Consider the following 21,483-nt stretch of genomic DNA (forward strand, 5'->3'; position numbering starts at 1 on the left):
CCTCACGTGAAAATGAAAGGAGGTATGAAGACTCAACTTTTATTCCAAAGTCATCTTCAGGGTACCCTGAAGGTGAATTTGGAATAAAAGTTGAAAGTCTTGGTACCTCCTTTCATTTTCACATGAGGATCTCATATATATATATATATATAATATATATATATATATATATATATATATATATATATATATATATATATATATATATATATATATGAGAGAAAAAAAATATATATATATATTTGTGTATAAACTCCGTATCAACTAGCTGGGTGTCGTGACCCGCTGGTTTGACGTAATACCCAATACAACACAAAAGCCTTTCAGAAATGCAATCATAATTCTTACTACCGCACGATGTCAAGAAATGAAACTATCGTAATTTTTCATTTCGAAATGGCGCGGAAGTTGGCCGACAGCTATGGAATGGGGTTTGCAGCCCGATGCTCGGTATCAGAAGTAATGTTCCAAAAATGTAAGGAAGGCACAATAACTTTGAGTGTTGATGTAAAGACGGCGATTGAATGGTTAGCTGCTTGTTAAAAAAAGAGAAAGCTAGATATTAGGACCCTTAGTCTGAAACATGACAATGTATATTCTGGTATGGATTTAATCGTTGGGATTATGCTATTTCCAAAAACTAAAGTTCAAAACACACATTGGGCTAAGAAAGGTAAAAAGAAATGATTGGTTGCTTATGTTTTATTATGGAATAGATAAAAGAACAAGTTTATGTAAGTAAGGTGAAGAGTCGACTGAGGTGTATCTAATACCTTAGTGACTCAAGCAAATTTGAAAACAAAAGCTAGTTTCAGTGGAGGAAGAAAAGTTAAGTATATCTTAGTTTAAACAGACCACTGAGCTGATGAACAGCTCTCCTAGGGCTAGCCCGAAGAATTAGATATTTTTACGTGGCTAGGAACCAATTGGTTACCTAACAACGGGACCTACACTTACTGTGGGATCCAAACCACATTATATGGAGAAATTAATTTATAATCACCAGAGGCAAATTTCTGCTACTTCACGTTGGCAGAGCGGGGAATCAAACTCGGGACTACCGAATCTATGGGCAAGCACGTAAACCACTCGTCCAACTAGGAACTCAAGGTCCAACATGAGTCTATATAAAAAAATGAGCATGAGCAAGAGAAGAGCATAGGTGACAATGAACCTTAATAACAGTCGTTAAAATGAAAAGTGCTTTTAATCATAATGCAAAATTACAAAACTAACATATCCAGTGGGCGAAGTGTGTTTACTAGAATATGCTCTTACGACGAAGACAAAAAACAGTAAGTGGTGAGGCGACCAGACAGGAAATTTAGTGAGGAAGAAAACGGATTTTGTTCACCGAGGGGCTGCACGACACAAGACTCCTGCTCAGGATAAACAAGGTCCTCAAGAAGGAAACGAGAGGGTGTGAAAAGAAAGGAAATGGTGAACATTTAAGGTGGTAAAGCCATGGGGAAAATGTGGAGAGAAAGCTCTATGATCAAACGGATTTTACATGAGATGATTCTAAGGAAAAGATATCATTGGAATAAAATGGGCCCCAAAGATGAAGGTAGTACTTTGAGGAACTGAAGACTGTGAAGAACAAAACTAAGATTTGTTTAATGCAACGATGAAAGAGATTGGAGGAAAGTGAAGAATCCTTGTGGATGTGAAACTCAAGTAAGTGACGTGGGAAATTAAGAAGCCGCAGAATGGAAATGTGCTTGAGACTTGGGGAATTAAGAAGCTGAAGAATGGAAATGTGCTTGAGACTTGGGGAATTAAGAAGCTGAAGAATGGAAATGTGCTTGAGACTTGGGGAATTAAGAAGCTGAAGAATGAAATGTGCTTGAGACTTAAGAAGTTAAGAAGGCTGAGATGGAAGTGTGCTTGAGACTTGGGGAATTAAGAAGCTGAAGAATGGAAATGTGCTTGAGGACTTAGGGGAATTAAGAAGCTGAACGGGGTAAATGGGAAATGAAATGCTTAGACTTGGGGAATTAAGAAGCTGAAGAATGGAAATGTGCATGTGATGTGGAAAATTAAGAAGCTGAAGAATGGAAATGTGCATGTGATGTGGAAAATTAAGAAGTTGCAGGATGGAAAAGTGCATGGGACTAGAAAAATTAAGAAGCTGAAGAATGGAAAGTGCAAGAGGTTGATTGGATTGTTAAAGGAATGCTGCGCTGTTCGTGCATTACTCCATTATACAAAGGTAAAGGTAAGGTGAGTTTAGGTACAAGAGGTCCTAATGTCATTAAGCATGCATAATAATTATAGGAACAATTAGATACGTAAATAAGTGACTGATTAGGGAAGCAAAATATGACTTCAACCTCTTAAGATGGAGTGCCAGTCAAACCGTTGGAAACATCAGCGTGGGAAATTTTAATAAAGAAAAATGGAGCACTTGATATACATACAGGGACCCCGAGAAATGTCTTGATGGAAACAAACATACCAAGAATATCGAGGATTTATGGTGTAGCAGAAAGCAGTCCAAAATTGAAAGTGAACGGTTTTTAGTTGTCACGTTTATAAATGCGATTTCTCATTTTATTTACAAATAAAATTATAATTAATATATGAACGATTAAGTTCAGCAAAACATGCTAAAAACTTTAAACTACCGATTTATTGATTCATGTGTTATAAAGTAAGGTATTCAAAACTGGATAGGTACTGGTAAATGTGGCAACAGGGTTTTTACCCAAAGGCGAAAACAATCTCTGTGTTTAGATCTGTCGAACTATAAGGGTTGATATTTCCCGATGATTCAGCGAATTGGTGGTCACGAAGTTTACAGTGGTAAAAGAGATCTTATAATAATCAGAAGAGGACGGAATTTAGAGCAACTGTCAGGAATTGCGAGGCAACAAGGGGAAATGGAAGAAACGACTACGGAGAAATAATAAATGTCAGCACGGATAGTGGAAAAATGAAAATGGATGACTCATATATTTCAGAATATAAATACTGGTCGCTGGCAGGATGAGAGAAGTGAATTAGTGAAAAGGGTAAGAATGAAAAGTAGCCAATCATTAAAAAAGCGTGGAAGAGATACACAGTGTTTGGAAAAGCAAAAGAGTAATAAAGAATTTTTGAGGCGACTCCCCTTTTATGAAATGAAGCAGGGATGCTGAATGTAAAATGGAAGACCAGAGAAATCTGCTGTGATGAATTGTTCTATTATATATATATATATATATGGTATTTATATATATATATAATTTATCATTATTATTATATTAATTAATTTAACATAATAATGCCATTATTGGTGTATTGTACAGCCTCACTTTATTAATGTTGAATATATCTAAAAATTTTCTAGCAAGTTGATATGCGGATTTGACAAACAATAACTTCAATTAAAATTGCATTATACTTTGGTGCCAAAGTGAAAACAAAATATTGTTGATTTTGGCTTTCTTATATAGTACAACTACTGCCAACAGCTGTCATTTTTTCCTGATAAATACGGATGCCCGAATTTAGGATACTTTTTCTTTTACCTTTACTGCTCGCGTTATTCACACGACGTACAGGACGAACGAACAGCTGTGGGCGTATAAGAAAGGTCTAGATAATTATACTCTGTAGACCTTGGTATGAATACCTGCCATAGTTGCCTCAATCAAACATCCGTCGAAACTGCACATCATAAAACCGACTCCTCCAACAACACCAACACAGAATATGAAGAAGAATTAGAGTTTAGGAAACGGAAAGGGACATTTTCCTCACCTTATCATAGACACGGGCGGATGAGAGCTCGTTCTCGATGACCATGACGATGATGCCCACCATGCCCATGACGAGGGCATAGTCGGAGATCCGCTTCCTTTTCTCGAAAAGGGCCTTGCGCCTCCCCAACCGATACCCGACGTTAGGTTTGTTACGCATTCTGAATGAAGCTGTCTTGGCGGAGGCTTGGGCAACCTTCTCCTCGGTGTAACGCGGGTACTCCGTGTGGACGCCCACCAGGGCAATACCCGGATCTTCGCCTTCAGCTCCACGCCCACCGCCCCCGCCTCCTCCACCTTTCATCGACCCAGGGATCGACAGGGTGGAAACCGGCTTGCGTAGCTGTTCGGGAGAGACAGAAGAAGAAAAATAGTTAGCCGGTGTCGAGCTGGATCAACGGCAAATCGAGGACCTAATATGTAACAATCGTTTCCATCTTAAGGTACTGACATGAAAAGAGACTCCTCATGGACTAAGAACTGGTCGTTTCTCTAGGTACAGTTGTTCCCAAACTGGGGGGAAATAATTACACTACCTACTAACTAAAAAAATCTCAGATGGATTTTCTCATGTCAGAGAGAGAGAGGAAGAGAGAGAAGAGAGAGAGGAGCGGAGTAGAGAGAAGAAGAGAGAGAGAGACGAGAGAGAGAGAGAGAGAGAGATTTGAGCGCCAGTTGAGCGCTCCGCTCTCTATCCACTTTACTCTGTAACTATAAGTTTATCAGTATATTTGTACATTTGAAAAATAAATTAGTAAATAGTCAGTGAGTGTTTTAACTACTCTTTCCCTCATACACCTGAAGGGAGGTATTTCGATAAAGTAAAACTTACCAATGTTCCTCTAATTCACCATCTTATCTTGCTATCATATGAGAGCCCTATGAAGCAAATCTAATATCTCGAATGAAGTCATTAATCCTCAACTATCCCCAATGACTACCATGTCGAAAAATAATCATTTGTAGATCAACGTACTTCAAACAATGTATGGTTACACTTAACTAGTTCCCCAGTTTAACCAGTTAGTAAATGCAACCACTTCTGGCACATGCCATTGTTTTCCTTGTATTTAACTATGTAAACTAGAACTATATAAAAAGTCTCAGATCCATCTTGCCAAAATCAGCATATGGATTAATATACCAAAATATATTTTCACCTTCCATCTAGCAAGTTTCATTTTTGTGAAGAGCTGAAATAACTGTAAAAATTTCTCTGGAACAAATTGTTTTTCTTTTCTCAGGAATGAATTCTTACTACTAGGTCTTCAAGGACGGTCAGTATCTTTATAGACAGGAGTTATCCGAAAAGTCTGAGGAATGACAATAGATGGAAACTGAGGTTATATAAAATGCGTTGTGCTGAATGGTTAACATTGGCAGGAGATTGGGATAGTGAATAAAAAATCAGAAACTATATAAAAATATTTGAAATAAGAGATAGATAATGGTAACGTGACCAAGAGTATGGTCGCGAGTAATTTGATGAAGTGAGTGTTAGTTAATATGGACGACTGGAGAATGTTTGATTGACTCGTACAATTATTCCGGTGTAGATGCAATGCATGACGGTAGGATAAAAGTGAGGGTTGAATTGCAAAACAGGCGAAGACAGCATATTTTCTTTGTAGCGTCTCTTCTGCAAAATATTGACAAGTAAAGGAAAACAAATATGCCAAAATAAAGTAAAATCTTAATTTTAAAAGTACAATCCTATAACACTGTACTGTGAAATTAGTAATTTGAGATATTGAAGGAAATGTGAGACGAAGTTAAATTATCCACTTTTTATTTTTAATTAATATTCCACTTAGGGATTGTTTGTGAAAAATTTGTTAATTCTAGAGCAAATTCCCAAGGAAAGAAACTTTTGTAGAATTTAATTGTCTATTTGCTTATCCGCTAATCTCTTTTTCTAGAAAAACAAGAAAATATGAAAAAATATAGCCACCGAAAAGGCTGAAAGTGGAAATTACAAATGCTAATACGGCAGAATTTCTCCCATTTTGCATTTAGTGTGACTAAATGTCTATATAACAAGTTCATGAAATAAAACAAACTACTGCAATTTGTTTTGCTAAAACACCGATTTTCACTTATTTCCCATGGACTAAGTTCGACACAATGTTGATGAGCCTTCATTGTTTAAGAGTTTGAAGTGGCTATTGTCAAGAAAGCTTTCTGGTCCGGGATTCATAATCTATCCAGAAACTATAAAAATCAATGTGGAAGTGAAAGTTGTGGTTTTCTAACACAGGGCCACCTCATGTTAGGGAACCATATATATATATCTATATATATATATATATATATATATATATATATATATATATATATATATATATATCTATATATATATATATATATATATATATATAATATATATATATATATATATTATATATATATTGTGTGTGTGTGTGTGCGAGTGTGTGTACTATATACATACATAAATACATTCTTGGGAGCGGCTCCTCCCAAAGAGTACCTTTCACCCTTCCACGCCAAAGGTCACATTGCTTCTATCTCTGCCAAAATATAATCACTTGGTGCCAGTCCCGAGGTTCACTCTTGTTAAGGCTTTTGTGAAACTCTATACAAATACGTGTGTAGTCCTACTAGCATACTAACAACAAAGGGTACTTGCATGCACATATATATATATATATATATATATATATATATATATATATATATATATATATATATGTAATATATAATATACATATATATAGGTTACATATATATATGTATATGTATATGTATATATATATATATATATATATATATATATATATATATATATATATATATGTGTGTGTGTGTGTGTGTGTGTGTAAGCCACGAAGGAAAGTGCAACACTGGACAGCTTATACCTTCGTGGCTTATACCTTTATTTAGGCATTTATCACGTTCCAAACTTTCGTGACTTGGAACACACACAACGCACGTACACACACATACAAGTACATCTTCCGTTGTTGGTATGTTAGCAGGACTAGGCACGTATTTGTATGGTTTAAAAAAACAAAAAACTTAAAAAAAAAAAAGTGAGCCTCGAGACTGGCACCGAGTGATGATATTTTGGCAGAGAGACAGATGCTATCCCACTCTGGGCGTAGAAGGGTGGTAGGTACTCTCTGGGAGGGATGATTGCTCATTCTTGTTAAGAGGATTTGCTGTCTTCAAACGCTATCGCGAAAGATGAAATAACCTCTTATGGTGAGCATTTAGGAAAAAGGATAAGTTCAGCCACGAGAACTGTTTTTTTATGATAACGCTACATTACGCTTTCCTTATCTGAACAGCTTTATCGCTTTCTTATCTCATAATGACGGAAATTCCCCGGTGGACAAAATGCACAGACTGCAATCAACTTCATTAACCGCTTCATTAGCACCGACCGCAGGTTTCCTTTAACCTCCCAAACACATGAGTAGGCCAAGTACTGAGAACTATTAAAGTTCTCCGGTCAGCATGAATAGAAGGCATAGCTCTCTCTCTCTCTCTCTCTGTGTGAAAAGTGTCTTTATATAAAACTCTCTCTCTCTCTCTCTCTGCGAAAAGTGTCTTTATATAAAACATGTGTTTCGCAAGAGAAATGAATTATATTATGGATATAATTGTTCCTTAAATAATCGACATTAATTCTGTAAATATCTTCTCAAAGAGAAGTGCGGCTTTGTTGGGAGTTCCTCTTCATTAAATGTTCATTCGTAGAGTGGCTGTTTCCTATTAATTCATGTTTTTAAATACCTTGCTTTTCCTATTAATTTCATTTGCCATTTTCATCGGCTGTCAGCACAGCCATTAATATACAACGTTTTTCTAACAAAAACCGATAAATAATCTCGCAATTCTCAACCTTCACTTCAACGAAGTGGAACAATTTCATAAGAATCCTCATCATCACAAAAAGATGATTAAGAGAACAAAACTGAAGGGATACCTATTCAGATACTGTGAAGAACTGCAAGCCAATCATGTGTCTCTAAAACACAAGCAATCTATTAAGATATCAGAATGTAAGGCCAATGAAACTAAAACACTTATATCGCCATATCAAATCATTTTAAACTATTCATATCCAATACACTCTTACTACACATGGTACATAGTACACCTTCTAACAGATAAAGTTTAGTATATCTTAGTTTAACAAGACCATTGAGCTGATTACCAGTTCTCCTATGGCTGGTCTGAAGGATTAGATATTTTTACGAGGCTAGGAACCAATTGGTTACCTAGCAACGGGACCTGCAGCTTATTGTGGGATCTGACCACATTATATCGAGAAATTAATTCCTAATCACCAGGAACGAATTCCTCTGATTCCACATTGGCAGAGCGAGGAATCGTACTCGGCTACCGAATCGGTAGGCGAGCACGTAAACCACTCGTCCAATGAGGAACTTTCTAACAGATAATTTTGATCAATCCTGGGAAGAGGAAATCAGATTCACTACCTCACCAGTTAACTGTTAGATAATAGCAACAACAAAATCCTAGTGGATCTTGCTTGTCCTCCCCATGGTGACACCCTTCACCTGCAAACAGGTTTATCCAAGACGGGTGGTGGCGGGGTAGTTAGGGGAACGGGAGGGGGGGGGGATCCACCCTACTCCTGCAAACCTGCTTGACCGGCGGCAGGGTAGGTAGGGGATACGGAGGGTACTGGAGGCAAGAGCGCCGGGTTCCATCGCGCGTAGCGCGCGCCAACACACACTCGTAATAATAATAACAATAATAACTACAAAGCCAAAACACATCCGGCCATGCATCAACAGCCGGTCGGGGTTTGGAATCCTCGTCCCACGGACTTCGAGCGATCCGTGACAAATGGTCGGCGTCTCCTTGAGACAATAGAGACGTCACTATAAATCCAAGAGTAAATTGCAGGGATGATTTGAAGGAGATCAAAGCATGGGAGACACATCTCACACCAATCGCCAGACAAGGGCAGAAGGGCTGGCTGTCTTTGCCAACCTGGCAACCCTGCTGTTAGGTTGGCAACCCTGCTGATAGAAGGCAACGCGTAAAACATCAAATCACTGTTTCTGGAACGTATGTGCAACACCGCCACATATTTGAATATTACATTCTTAATTTAACATTTAGGACATTCTGACATTGCCTTAACTCTGAATGACTTGGGGAAACAAGGTTACTTTCCTTGTGTAACAGTTAAAAGAGAAATAGCCATTTCAGTGAGTAAAATCTGTTATTCGTTACAAAGAAATGAGCTAGTATGAAAATAAACCCTTTGTAAATTCCAACATTTAAACCATGCTTGATAATTTTTTTTATCAAAATCTTCAGTTTGTATATTCAAAGACAGGCCGATTAATGAAAGGTGAAGAGATGTCCTTTGGCTCTCACTGGAATTCCTCCCAATCAACAATAACACGAGTCTAGGAAGAGAGAGAGAGAGAGAGAGAGAGAGAGAGAGGAGAGAGAGAGAGAGCGGCAACTTAACAAGTGACCGATCAGCGTACAAACAGAAAGACATTTTCGTCTAATCCGCCCGATAATGTTTATACAAAATTATAGCTAATACAGAAAAAGTTTCACATACACATTTGGCTACCTTGGTATGTTCATATTTCAACGCTCACATCACATTATCGCCATTGTAATAATAGTAATAATAATAATATAATAATAATATAATAATAATAATAATAATAGTAATAATAATAATAATCGACTCGCATATGTGTCCTTTACCATTATTCTGATGCTTGATTTCATGTTTTTTTTTTGCGTTACATATATTCATTGCAGGTCACACACGTGTGAGTAACATGTGCATATACATATATTTGAGTGCTTTTGTGTCACTGACAGTAGATTTTCTTCTGTACTTCATTGTTAGCGCAGCATAAGAGTATACTTTACGCAGGCGAGCATAAGAAAAGTAATCTAAAACTCTGCAATTATTAGTCAAAGTTACATTTTTTTCTGCGACTTGAATTTTTTTATATTTCTTTGACTGCAAGAATCAATGAGCTTCCTTATAGAATAATTCTTCGAGTTGATTTAATTTTGTTTGTTTGTTTGTTTGAATGGCGTTTTTACGTTGCATGGAACCAGTGGTTATTCAGCAACGGGACCAATAACGGCTTTACGTGACTTCCGAACCACGTCGAGAGTGAACTTCTATCACCAGAAATACACATATCTGACCCCTCAATGGAGTGCCCGAGAATCGAACTCACGGCCACCGAGGTGGCAGGCAAAGACCATACCAACCACGCCAATGAGGCACTCTCAAGGTGATTTAAGTACATTAAATACAATAAACAAACAAAACAACAGCAAAGTCAGTTTCCCGTCGTCACTTTTGATCCGTTGATACTTTTGTAAAGAATAGTTATATATATATATATATATATATATATATATATATATATATATATATATATATATATATATATATATATATCAAGCACAATACAACAAATAATCCATTGATACCGATTACCTATAACCTGCGAATACCTTAGACCCAAAAAGAATTGTATATAACAAATAGGCCTACACTGACACGGAAAAGAGATATGTTTTTTTAGGGGTCAGGAATGACAGGTTATTCCCTCAGCACATCCCGAGATATATTGCCGGTTTTTTTTGTTTTTTTTTTTGTTGCTGGTTGCTCTCACTCAAGCCAACAACAATATATCTTAAAATATGTATACATATACATGTATGTATACTTATATATTATATATATACATATATAAATCATATATATGTATATACATAATCTACGATATATTGCTGGTGTATGTATGTATGTATACATACATACAATATGTATGTATATATATAATATATAATATATATTATATATATATATATATATATATATATATATATATATATATTTATATATATATATATATATATATATATATATATTTATTTATATAATATATATATATATTATATATATATATATATTTATTTATATATATATATATATATATATATATATATATATATATATATATATTTATATATATATATATATATATATATATATATATATATATATATATATACACATAAGTTAGAGAGACTGTTGTTTGAACACGATGGGAGCCAAAAATTCATTTCTGAGAAACACGTGTTAATTAAAGAAATAAATTTTTTACTCACTTCGTGTTCAAACCCCGGTCCCTCAAACATTAATGTACATACATATATATATATATATATATATATATATATATATATATATATATATATAGTATATAATTTTATATTTATATAGATATATAGTATAATACAAAATACATGCTTTTATATATATATATATATATATATATATATATATATATATATATATCTTATATATATTATATATATATATATATATTAATAAATATATTATAATTATATATTACATTCCCGTGACTCTCATTCAACATCATATTTCATTCCCATAAAGAAGAGTTGGCTCATTCTCACATTCTATTCTTGGCTTTCATAGACCAACATGTATTCCAAATCTTGTGCACCGACATTGATACCATTTTGCTTCATCTGTTACTTATCTTTTCTTATCCTATCATCACCTTCCTTTAGTCCTAAATGCCCACACAAATCGTTTGCTTTCCTGTATCCCCCGTCCATATACTACACACTGTTCTATTTTCCTGGCTCACAATTTTTGTCATACCTTACACTTGCTCAAAGTTGCCTAGTTTCATTATCTTGCAGTTGCTCTTCACTATCTCAGTTAATATTGTAACATTTGAAAATAGCTTGTCATTTTATGTATCGTTCATGATCCATTTTCTCATCTGTTAATTCTTTTTCTCACTTTGCACACCACTCTCTATCTACAGAAATTAAACAGCCATCGGGACACAATACACGCATTCATCAGAGCACCTCATACACCAGATTAGTCGTTCGCCTATTAAAACATTCTACGAAATGATCTGCATCAATTGGAAGAATGTTTAAATCATTCTCAAAAAACGACCAGGTAGTCTTCTAAATCACGCATCCTCATCACCCTTCACATTGCCTCGTCATCAAGGTCTATCATAGTTTTTCTAGTTCCTTACATGCCGCATGGTTCTCATACTACTTTCATGGTAAAAAAAAAAACAACTTCATCCATATGCACTCCATTGTATTTCCGCTATCAGTCCTCCTTTCATGAGCATAGCTCCTAAATAAAAACCTTAAACACCCAATAATTCTTAACCACACTTAATGTCTTTGCCTTCATACAACAAAGTATTCCTTTCATCCATCCCTTCAGAGAATATCATCTGTCAGCTGTTCAACCACACTATTGTACATAATTTTATCAACTTGTGGTGCTTTCCATTACTGGGCTCTTAACTGCCCTCTTCACTTGTGTGAAATGTCACATCAACAAGTATTTTCAACCTTACATTAGATCTTTCACTCAAGCATCATTCAGCTCTGCTTCTCTAAATTCAACAAATCCTCATTATACTTACTCCATCTACCCAAGCCTGCATACACTTCAGACAGCTTCTTTTTTACTACATCTTTTATTTTACAATCATTTTGTTCATTGACCGTTCGTTCTGCATTTACTTTACTGCAGAACATCTTACTCGCCCTCAAGTTTACTTGCTTACCTTCGCTGCTCAACTTTTATTGCTACTTGCGTACTTTATCTCACTTTTTGACTACCCCATCCATCCCTCTGTGTACCTGCACTTGATCTTTTCTGTTGTGCATTTTTTTTTTTTATTGACTAAATCTCTCATTTCTTTGTCCCACCACATATTGCTCTTGTTTTATCTTTCTACCTTCTTGTTACCTACAAACACTCCCGGCTAAACTGCGAGCTTATCAATGAAATTTATATAATCTCCTGTATTCTTTTCACCTGTGTCAGTAATCCTATCCCATATTTTATATTTTTTTAATGCTGTACTGATTTCCTTATGAAACTAATCTCTATTTTTTTATATTTACAACTATATTTTCCAAATTTTCTCTCCAACCTGAACTTTGCTCTCTCTTAACTTTTGATATTTTACTCACCTGCCACAACCTCTCTTTATACTCACTACCCCATTCAGGAGCAGATTCAGACTCAAAAACATCCTGCATGACCAGTTATTTCCCATCCATGGATTATATAGATTCACTATACAACTTTCACTCTGAAATCTTATTCATATAATCCTTAAACTAACAGATGTCCCATAAGCCTACTCGCTAAATTTTCCTGTTAGCATGAGCGATACCCCAATACTAGCTCTACATATTTCAGCTGCACACACGGCAATTGCTCTCTCTCCCAATCCTGCAAACACACACACACATACTGGCATCTCATTTTTGTCTCGCTAACTGCCAAAATGTCCAGTTCTTTCTTACACCAAAACAAATATACATTTGCCTTCTGCGCCACATCTATACACATTCAGAGGCCCCTACATTTAGTACTTAATTTTTTCTTTCATACTATCACTACTGGTAGAGGGCATGTTAGTATAGAACTGAACAACAAGGAACTCGCACCACATTCAACAAGAAAGAATGCGCATCAACCATTAGAATGGCTTTTTCTTTCACCAAGTGTTTCAAAACCTATGGTAGGTGATTTTCTGTGTAGCAGGATGTCACATCCGTACCCCACACCAATGGCGATTACCATAACAGCAGAGTCCTTCATTTACCATTACTACCACAATAGCAGAGTTACATCATGTGTCAAGTATGGCTGACGCCAGTCTGAAGACAGATAGGCTCAGCCATAATTTCAGTGGAATCTCTTTCCTCAATGGAATCACAACTCTCCACCTGTACATATATTCACTGTTTCTTTATGTGTATATCTATTTGCATCCATATAGCTGTCAGTATATATATACATTATATATTTATATGTATATATATATATATATATATATATATATATATATATATATATATATATATATATATATATATAAACATGCATATACTATGTATACATATTAAACTTACATATGCAAATAATGGAAACCTTAGTCCTAAATACTTGCTGAAAATAGGGAGCCTAATATCTGACACACACACACACAACACACACACATACATTACATACACACCACACAATACATACATACAACATACATATCATACATACATACAATATTAAATACATACATACATACCATCATACTACAACAATACATACATACACACACACAAAAATGAGACATAAGTTTTGTTAAAGCGTTTACTATATCAAAAAAGAATAGAGTTTTCATGAGACGAGTGATGCCCATCTCGAGCCGGCATCTCACATGTGGTACGTCTTATCAAAGTACAGAGAGCTCGGAGTGCAATGGGTTTTCAGTCTCTAATGAAGCTTGTATGTTTTTGCAGCGAAGATCAAGAGAATCAATGAGAATAAGAAATAAAATGATCACGTAGCTCTGCAAAAAAAAAAAAAAAAAAAAAAAAAAAAACTATAAATTTACACAACCAATAAGCTCATCATTTTGTAGCAAAGTGGCGAAACTTGGCAACTCGACCAGTGACATTGGCCCCGAGACAGGGTGAAGTGTCGCGTACACACTAATATCTCGCCCCTTATTTATACCTCACGCCCCCGCCCCCCGTCGCCCGTGGGCTGAGAAGTGACACGAGGAGAAACAAAAACGTATTCCCGAAAGCGCTATCGGGTTTCTCATTTTCTAGAGCTGCATCGAAAACGCGAGAGCAACGATGAAAAGGCCGCTTCAACTACGAATCGGGCCATCACCTTTAACATCTTCGTGCTGAAATGGCCTCTGAACGTATTCCAAGAAACAGAAAACTAACCTAACTCTTGGAGATTTCAAACTCAAGGAGGGCGATTTTTCCAATTTGCAATGGTGGACACTACAGACTTGTGTAAAAATGAACTAAAAACAGACACATTTTTGAGGAACTGGAATCACTTGAAATTGTCCCTGAAGCTAAGTAGTAATGAGTATGTTTGGCATATTTTCATCATATTAACAATTAAATATTCATGTATAATGCAAACCTAATATAACACAAAAACCAGTAAAACATAAAAATTTCTAAGATGAATGACATTGTTTAAAAATATATAAACATGAAGACTTGTAAATATATACACTTTCGGCGTAAGTTGTTTCAGTTGGTAATAAGGTCGTTAACTGGCAGTAAATAGTGAGGACTATCTACCATTATCGTTCTTCCTTCAGCGAGCAAAGAGAAATTAAGGGATGGTCAAGGGTGTGGTTAGGTAAAATACTTAATTATTTTGGGAATATGCAACTTGTCTTAAAGGTTCCAATTTGTCGTTGCGAGGATACTAAATTTTGTCCTCTATGCGGTGGGACGTTTGTTTGACGAAACTTGACTGGCATTATTAAAAACCTCTGCCACATCATCCCACACAGTCTGTGCCTAAGGCGAGGGTGAATTCGGAGTGACTTATCACCACCCTGAAATACAAGCTACCCTCTCAGTAGCAGAGCCCAATGAAAAATTAGGTACCAGACTACTCAAAACACCTAATTGCAGTGAATAACACGAATCCCACCAAGTTACTTTCAATTTCAGCAATAACACCAGAAGTCGTAACTGTAGAAAACAGAAAAATACTGTTTTTGTCAATAAAGCTAAGGTTCTCAGACTCGCCCTGACCCGATGCCGGATGTTCTCACACATTAGGCATAGAATCAGGAATGCTAGAGTAACCAAAGCTACATTGGCACGATTTGGACAGCTTAGACCCAAGACAAAAGCTCATCTCTACACGGCCTTAATCAGACCAGCTTTAGAATACCCAATAATACCGACATGCTTACTCAGTACTAGTGACAAAGAAAAATGACAACGGTTTCTAAATGGAATCTTGTGTTGGATAGATGGCTGCAATAACCGTGGCCTGGGAGATGAAGGTGCTGAAAGACTTCATACAAGATACCGCATTGAAGCGACTAATTTCCGTTACCACCGTCTTGCAGACAAGGTTAGCAGAAGCTATCGGACCAGGATGAAGAACTAACGACCAACAGTTTGATCTACCTGGATGACGAAGACTATAGATCACGCCATTGGTGGCGACGGCTATCCAAGTGCGTTCAAGACGGGTTACCCGACCCCATCTTCATCGACTCAGACAGCGACAGTGACATTGACATCTAAATAACCCAGTAAAAACCAGATGAATAAGAAATCAAATTAAACGCTTGGGCCTCACTCAAGGAAAAGAATTAGATTAAAGAACAGAGTTAAGGTTTTAGATTTAAGATAAAAAATTTAAGATTAAGTATGTTGAGGTATGACAGCAGGTGATTGAAGCCTCCAGAATGTAAGTGTGTAAAGGATCAATGTAGCTACTAACCCTCTAACACTAAACTATACAAAAACAAAAGGGAAAGGCGGTATCTAGAAAGGCAAGGAGTCTTGTATACTTGCTTAGCTAGCCCAAGCCCCATAAAAAAAACTAACCTAATCACATTCGGGAAGTCCGAAAACAAAAGATACTAACAAAAGTGGACTTATTACTACTGTAAAACACTGTGGTACCATTTCTCCTTCCCCCTCCCCCTGTAGAGGGATGGGGGAGAGGACGATCCCAATGTTGAGCCTGATTAAATGACTTACCTTATGCCCTGGGCCATTTGCCTTCTTTCCATACCTTAAAAAACACCTCAAGAACTTAGACACATTCCAAAAATACGACATGCACTATACTGAACACTATATGACGAATGGGTCTGTCCCATTCTTTTCCGTCCCCCTAATACCTTCCTTTCACCCAACCTTATGCCCCCTTCCAAAACAACCTTACCATCCTTCCGGGGAACCCTTAGGAGTTCAAACCGATTGGCAATCGGACTACCCACTTAATCCTACACCCCCCCGAACCCTTGCATTACAAGTAGTTTCCAAAAACAACCTTACTTTCCTTCCGCGGGACCCTTATGGGTTCAAACCGATTGGCAATCGGACCCACCACTCCATCCTACCCCCCCCCCCCCCCTTCCCCCCCCCTCCCCCTTCATTGCACCGCAAGTAGCACATTGCACACAGCGATCCCGTCCCAAGGATGGCCAATGAGGTGGCTGAAACATGTAGACGTCCTTAAGAAATGTGAAAGAAACATAAGAAATACGGATTGACCCCTGACGACTACCGCTGTTCCCGACCTACGAGACACACCTGAAAACCCGTTGCCGACTGTTAGCCCGTCCGTGACCCGCCGTCTCTACCACCTAGAAATTCCGTTGATGACCGAAAGCGTGATGAACATCGGACAGCTGCAGAAAAGCAAGTCATTAGAAGAATTGAGAGAATTCTGTATATAAGATCAGCTCTGTAAATTCTGCCCTTATATTCAATAAAACTATTACTATTATTATTATTATTAACTGAGAACTGTTTCACTGGCCATGCCATTTCCACCCTCTCTTCTCTATCCAATCTTCCCAACTATCCATTGTCTCACCCGCAAGAACCAATTTATAAAGGGATCCAGAAAAAATCCTCCCTCCTAAATCTTTCTTCCACACTAAATCTTCTCGCTGGTGTTTGGCGAGATGTTTGCGGTTGTAGGTGGTTGACAGACGATGGATTGACTTAATGGATCCGTTTGTGTGTGTGTGTGTGTGTGAGAGAGAGAGAGAGAGAGAGAGAGAGAGAGAGAGAGAGAGAGAGAGAGAGAGAGATAAAATGACTTCTCTCGAACTGGCTTGTTCAAGATTTTTGTTTGACGAAATATGGTCTGGTTTTTCATGATCAAATGTCCTAAGTGTCCAATAGTTACTGGATTGAAGAACTGATGAAAGGTTATAGTAAAATGTCAGGAAATACCGTATTCAAATATTGCAATCTTCGTTCATACATTAGTGAACCTCGTTTTGGAAGTCATCATAGAAATAGAAAGGAAAAATCTCATAACGGCATTCACTATTCTAAAATGAGTTGTCTGTTGCTTAACTTTTCGCAATTTAATCTGTACGCAAATAACAGGATAATATTAGTCAAGTATAATGTGCTCTCCATTCATGTAAAAGTAGGCAGCGATCATCAACAACACTTATTATGCAGCATTCAAACGCCTAATGATCGCTACCTGATCATTAATACGGGGACACTTTTACATATTCAACGCAAACTCGTGTTCCTCAGGATATAAAATGTCGGATTGCCTAAATTCTGAAACTTTTAATTTATACAATAATCGCTCCATTGTAAATGTAACTGTTTTGCATGGCAATGCACTGATATTGCTCTGACTCAGCAATGCAAGCAATGCATGCCTATTCAAGAAAAATGCATGGATGCCCGATTACGAAAGCCTAACCACTTTTTAACCAAAACAATGAAATATTCATCGCTTTGTAGCTCAGTCAGAAGCGGGTAACGCCGTTAAATGTAATTGAAAGATAAAAATGACTCCAGTAATGGTCTATAAACATCAAATTATATCTTGCCCAAGAAGTAACTTGGAATACTTTCAGAAAATTGTCCGACGAATGTATTACGTTTAAATCTACAGCAATTATGTTTATGGACATCAACATTAATTTCCTTATGGTTTGCCATGGGTTTGTTTGTTTGGTGTTATTTACGTTGCATGGAACAAGTGGTTATTCAGCAACGGGATCAACGGCTTTAGTTGACTTCTGATCCACGTCGAGAGTGAACTCCTATCACCAGAAATACACATATATGACCCCTCAGTGGAATGCCCGAGAATCGAACTCGCAGCCACCGAGGTGGCCAGCAAAGACCATACCAACCACGCCACTGAGGCGCTTGTTTGCCATGGGTGCTACCAAGCAGGATTTGGAATCACAGTTTGATGTTTATTTCATATTATATACTACATTTCCCCGGTTATCTATGGCGTAATTAACCTGTCAATGTGAGTTTGCATATGCTCACGAATCAAAATATTGATTTCGGCATTCTGTAGTTAGGATCTGACGAAAGAAATGTCATAAATTTTGTTCATGTCGTTAAGGGTATAATAAATGATGATAAAAGAAGTTAATGACAAATGGCAAAATGTATTATTAGAGTGTATTTTAAACTTATACTCAAAACAGCCCGCTGGAAGCCAGGAACGCAAAATGCTTAGGCCAAAGGAGAAGCGAGATATTAGGTCACGGTTTTCTCCCGTTTTTCTATTGACAAGAGACGAAAATCCGAAGAGACTTCTCTGAACAAGCAGAGAGTACTGGAGCAGAAGAACGCTTTTTAAATGATAAAGGGAATGAGGGATCACGTGAATGTTTCTGTGGGCTGGGAGATCAAGTACAGCGAGTGGGGACTAAAAGGATGCTGACGCCACATTCTGCTTTTATATCAAAGAATTTTGAATTTTAACAAAGGACGGGAGAGCTCAAGATCAGCGTTTCCATAAAAAAACAAAATATGAGAGTTCCAGTTGTTAAGCACACATATCTAAGCAGGCTAAAGAACTCCTGTGATGTGATAATAATAATAATAACGATAATAATAATAATAAACAGAAGCGAACCGAAATATTTAGGAGACAAAAAAAAATGCCAAAAAGGTCAGGAATACAACAGACATACGACAGAGAGAGAGAGAGAGAGAGAGAGAGAGAGAGAGAGAGAGAGAGAGAGAGAGAGAGAGAGAGAGAATTAAAATGCACGAGGGCTAAGAAAGGATCATCCGGAGAGGGTTGAGTTCTGAAAAATGAATGATGATGATATCAGCGATGGACGACGAGAACCTGATTGAGGTGAGAGTAATGCTGATCAAATTGCAATTTGCGTTTACAAGTTTGCAAAGGGAAAAATGGCATCCATGAGATCGAGTTGCCATAACTCCTCTCAGTAGTGAAAATGTTTCGTTTTATAATGATCGAACGTTTTTGATGAAACATATCTTCCATGTACAACCACCGGTATCTTCCACTGAACAAAACTTTCCTGGCGTTCCATTATGGCTTCGTTCCCTTATGCCGTCATATCACGTCACTCGAAGACAAAAAACTAGACGGTGGTTCCGGCTGTCGAAGTTAATGACAGTCGGAAACGACGATACAAATCAATGTTATAGATAGTTGTTACTTTAGCGTTTTTTGTGTCCGTCCTAAAATACAGACCATTATAATATAATAAAACGAACAACAGAAGGTTCAAAATATATGGCTTCTAAAACATAAAAGGGAACGATAAAATGCAGAGTTCCACAGGAAGTTGGCAATATTGAGCTGACATCCAGCAATCATTAAAAACCGCAAAAAAATACAGAACGGCTATTCAAAAGAATGAAAATTATGATCAAGTGAAGCATATAGGCTATTTGGCCCTAGAACAAATTGTAAGTCGGGCGAGAGAGCATTTGTACATTTGCACCAAGACTATACAACAAAATACCGCCTGAAATGAAGATCACATAAGAAGGCAAATTTCAAAAAGAACTAAAGACCATTCTACAGGAGCTACGATACTGACGAGAAAACTATAAAAAGACACTTCTGACGAGAAAACACTAAAAGACAATTAATTATGAAATGTAAAGCAGCAACTTATTTTTGAAAAGGTACAAGGGCCTGCCAGAAAAGGAATCATCCCTGTCGAGGGCTGTACAAATAACCAAACAAGTGAACAAGTAAACAACAATTCCCTTACAGCATACGTACAAAATGTGGGTATGATTCATTATGAAATGTGAAAATGCAACCTTTAGCTCCAGAGAACAAAGCTTTTTAAATCATCTAAGCAAATTTGTGCAAATCAGCGAGATTGATTAAATTCTCAAAAGTGGAATCACTGGTTAACTATAACTATTACATTTATTATCTACCGCAGGACGAAATTATGACAATTTCTAGTTACACCCCTTGCTCAAGGTGTCGTATGTCCTATCACCCAAAATATAATCGAGGTATTAGAAATTATACGATTACATTATGTTCACCACGATTCACTTAATCTACAGTTTCAAATGTAGGAAAATACACATTTTGCTTGATTTAACTAAGAGGAGAATTCCGATCTATAATAGTCAATGGACTTCCTCCAGCTCTTCTCATTTAAGGTGGTATGAATGTACGTTATCCACTTCGGAATATACATTGTAAACAACATTGCAGAGGACCACCAACCTGCCAAGTTCAACTATTCCTTTATGTGATATACTTCCATACATGTAGTTGTAGTGATCTTTATCAGGTGATATCAAACATGACATCGCTTTTCAGCTGCAATATGTCTTTCTTATAGTTCACCTGTGGCTTTGTGCACTGAGGACGTTCCACCGATGTGGATGCTCAGGAGTTTGCTTCTAGAAGATGCCATACAACTACAGAGTACAAACCACGCTTCTTACACCTGTCAACCTCCAAGACTCAAGGAATAATTATTTGCTGCACTTGGAGCTGTGGAATAATGAATGCCAAGTGACCCACACAACAACGAGGGCAACAAAACATTACAATGACAGTTGTGATTGAGCATGGTTGGTTGGTTTAGATTAAGCTCAGGACAGACCCTTGCTCTGTGGCGCCTGGGAAGCTTGCTCTAGTGTGCAAGGGAGGATGAGGCCTGGCTTGGACCTCAAGACTCCGTCAGACCAACAAAGAATGGAAAATGTCACAAATATTGTATTGACGTTTGAATATGAAACTGAAATTTTGCAGCTACTGTTCCTCTTTATGTTACGTGAAGTGATCGTTCCAATATAGCATGAAGGACATGACAGTTCATTAGAAAGTGTCACTGAAAAAAAAGTACTTTGACATCAATTT

General features: G+C 37.0%; 1 protein-coding gene across 10 annotated transcripts in view; it reads right to left on the reverse strand.

The window, feature by feature from the left end:
- Window positions 1-21,483, reverse strand: part of LOC135214743 (small conductance calcium-activated potassium channel protein-like) — a 541,318-nt gene that overhangs the window by 195,640 nt on the left and 324,195 nt on the right. For all 10 annotated transcript variants that reach the window (XM_064249090.1, XM_064249087.1, XM_064249083.1 and 7 more), the window contains one exon: window positions 3,745-4,086. In XM_064249090.1, the coding sequence (XP_064105160.1) occupies window positions 3,745-4,086 (342 nt within the window). The remainder of the gene's footprint in view (window positions 1-3,744; window positions 4,087-21,483) is intronic.

Source organism: Macrobrachium nipponense, chromosome 46 (assembly GCF_015104395.2).
Source record: "Macrobrachium nipponense isolate FS-2020 chromosome 46, ASM1510439v2, whole genome shotgun sequence".
Lineage (NCBI taxonomy): Eukaryota > Metazoa > Arthropoda > Malacostraca > Decapoda > Palaemonidae > Macrobrachium > Macrobrachium nipponense.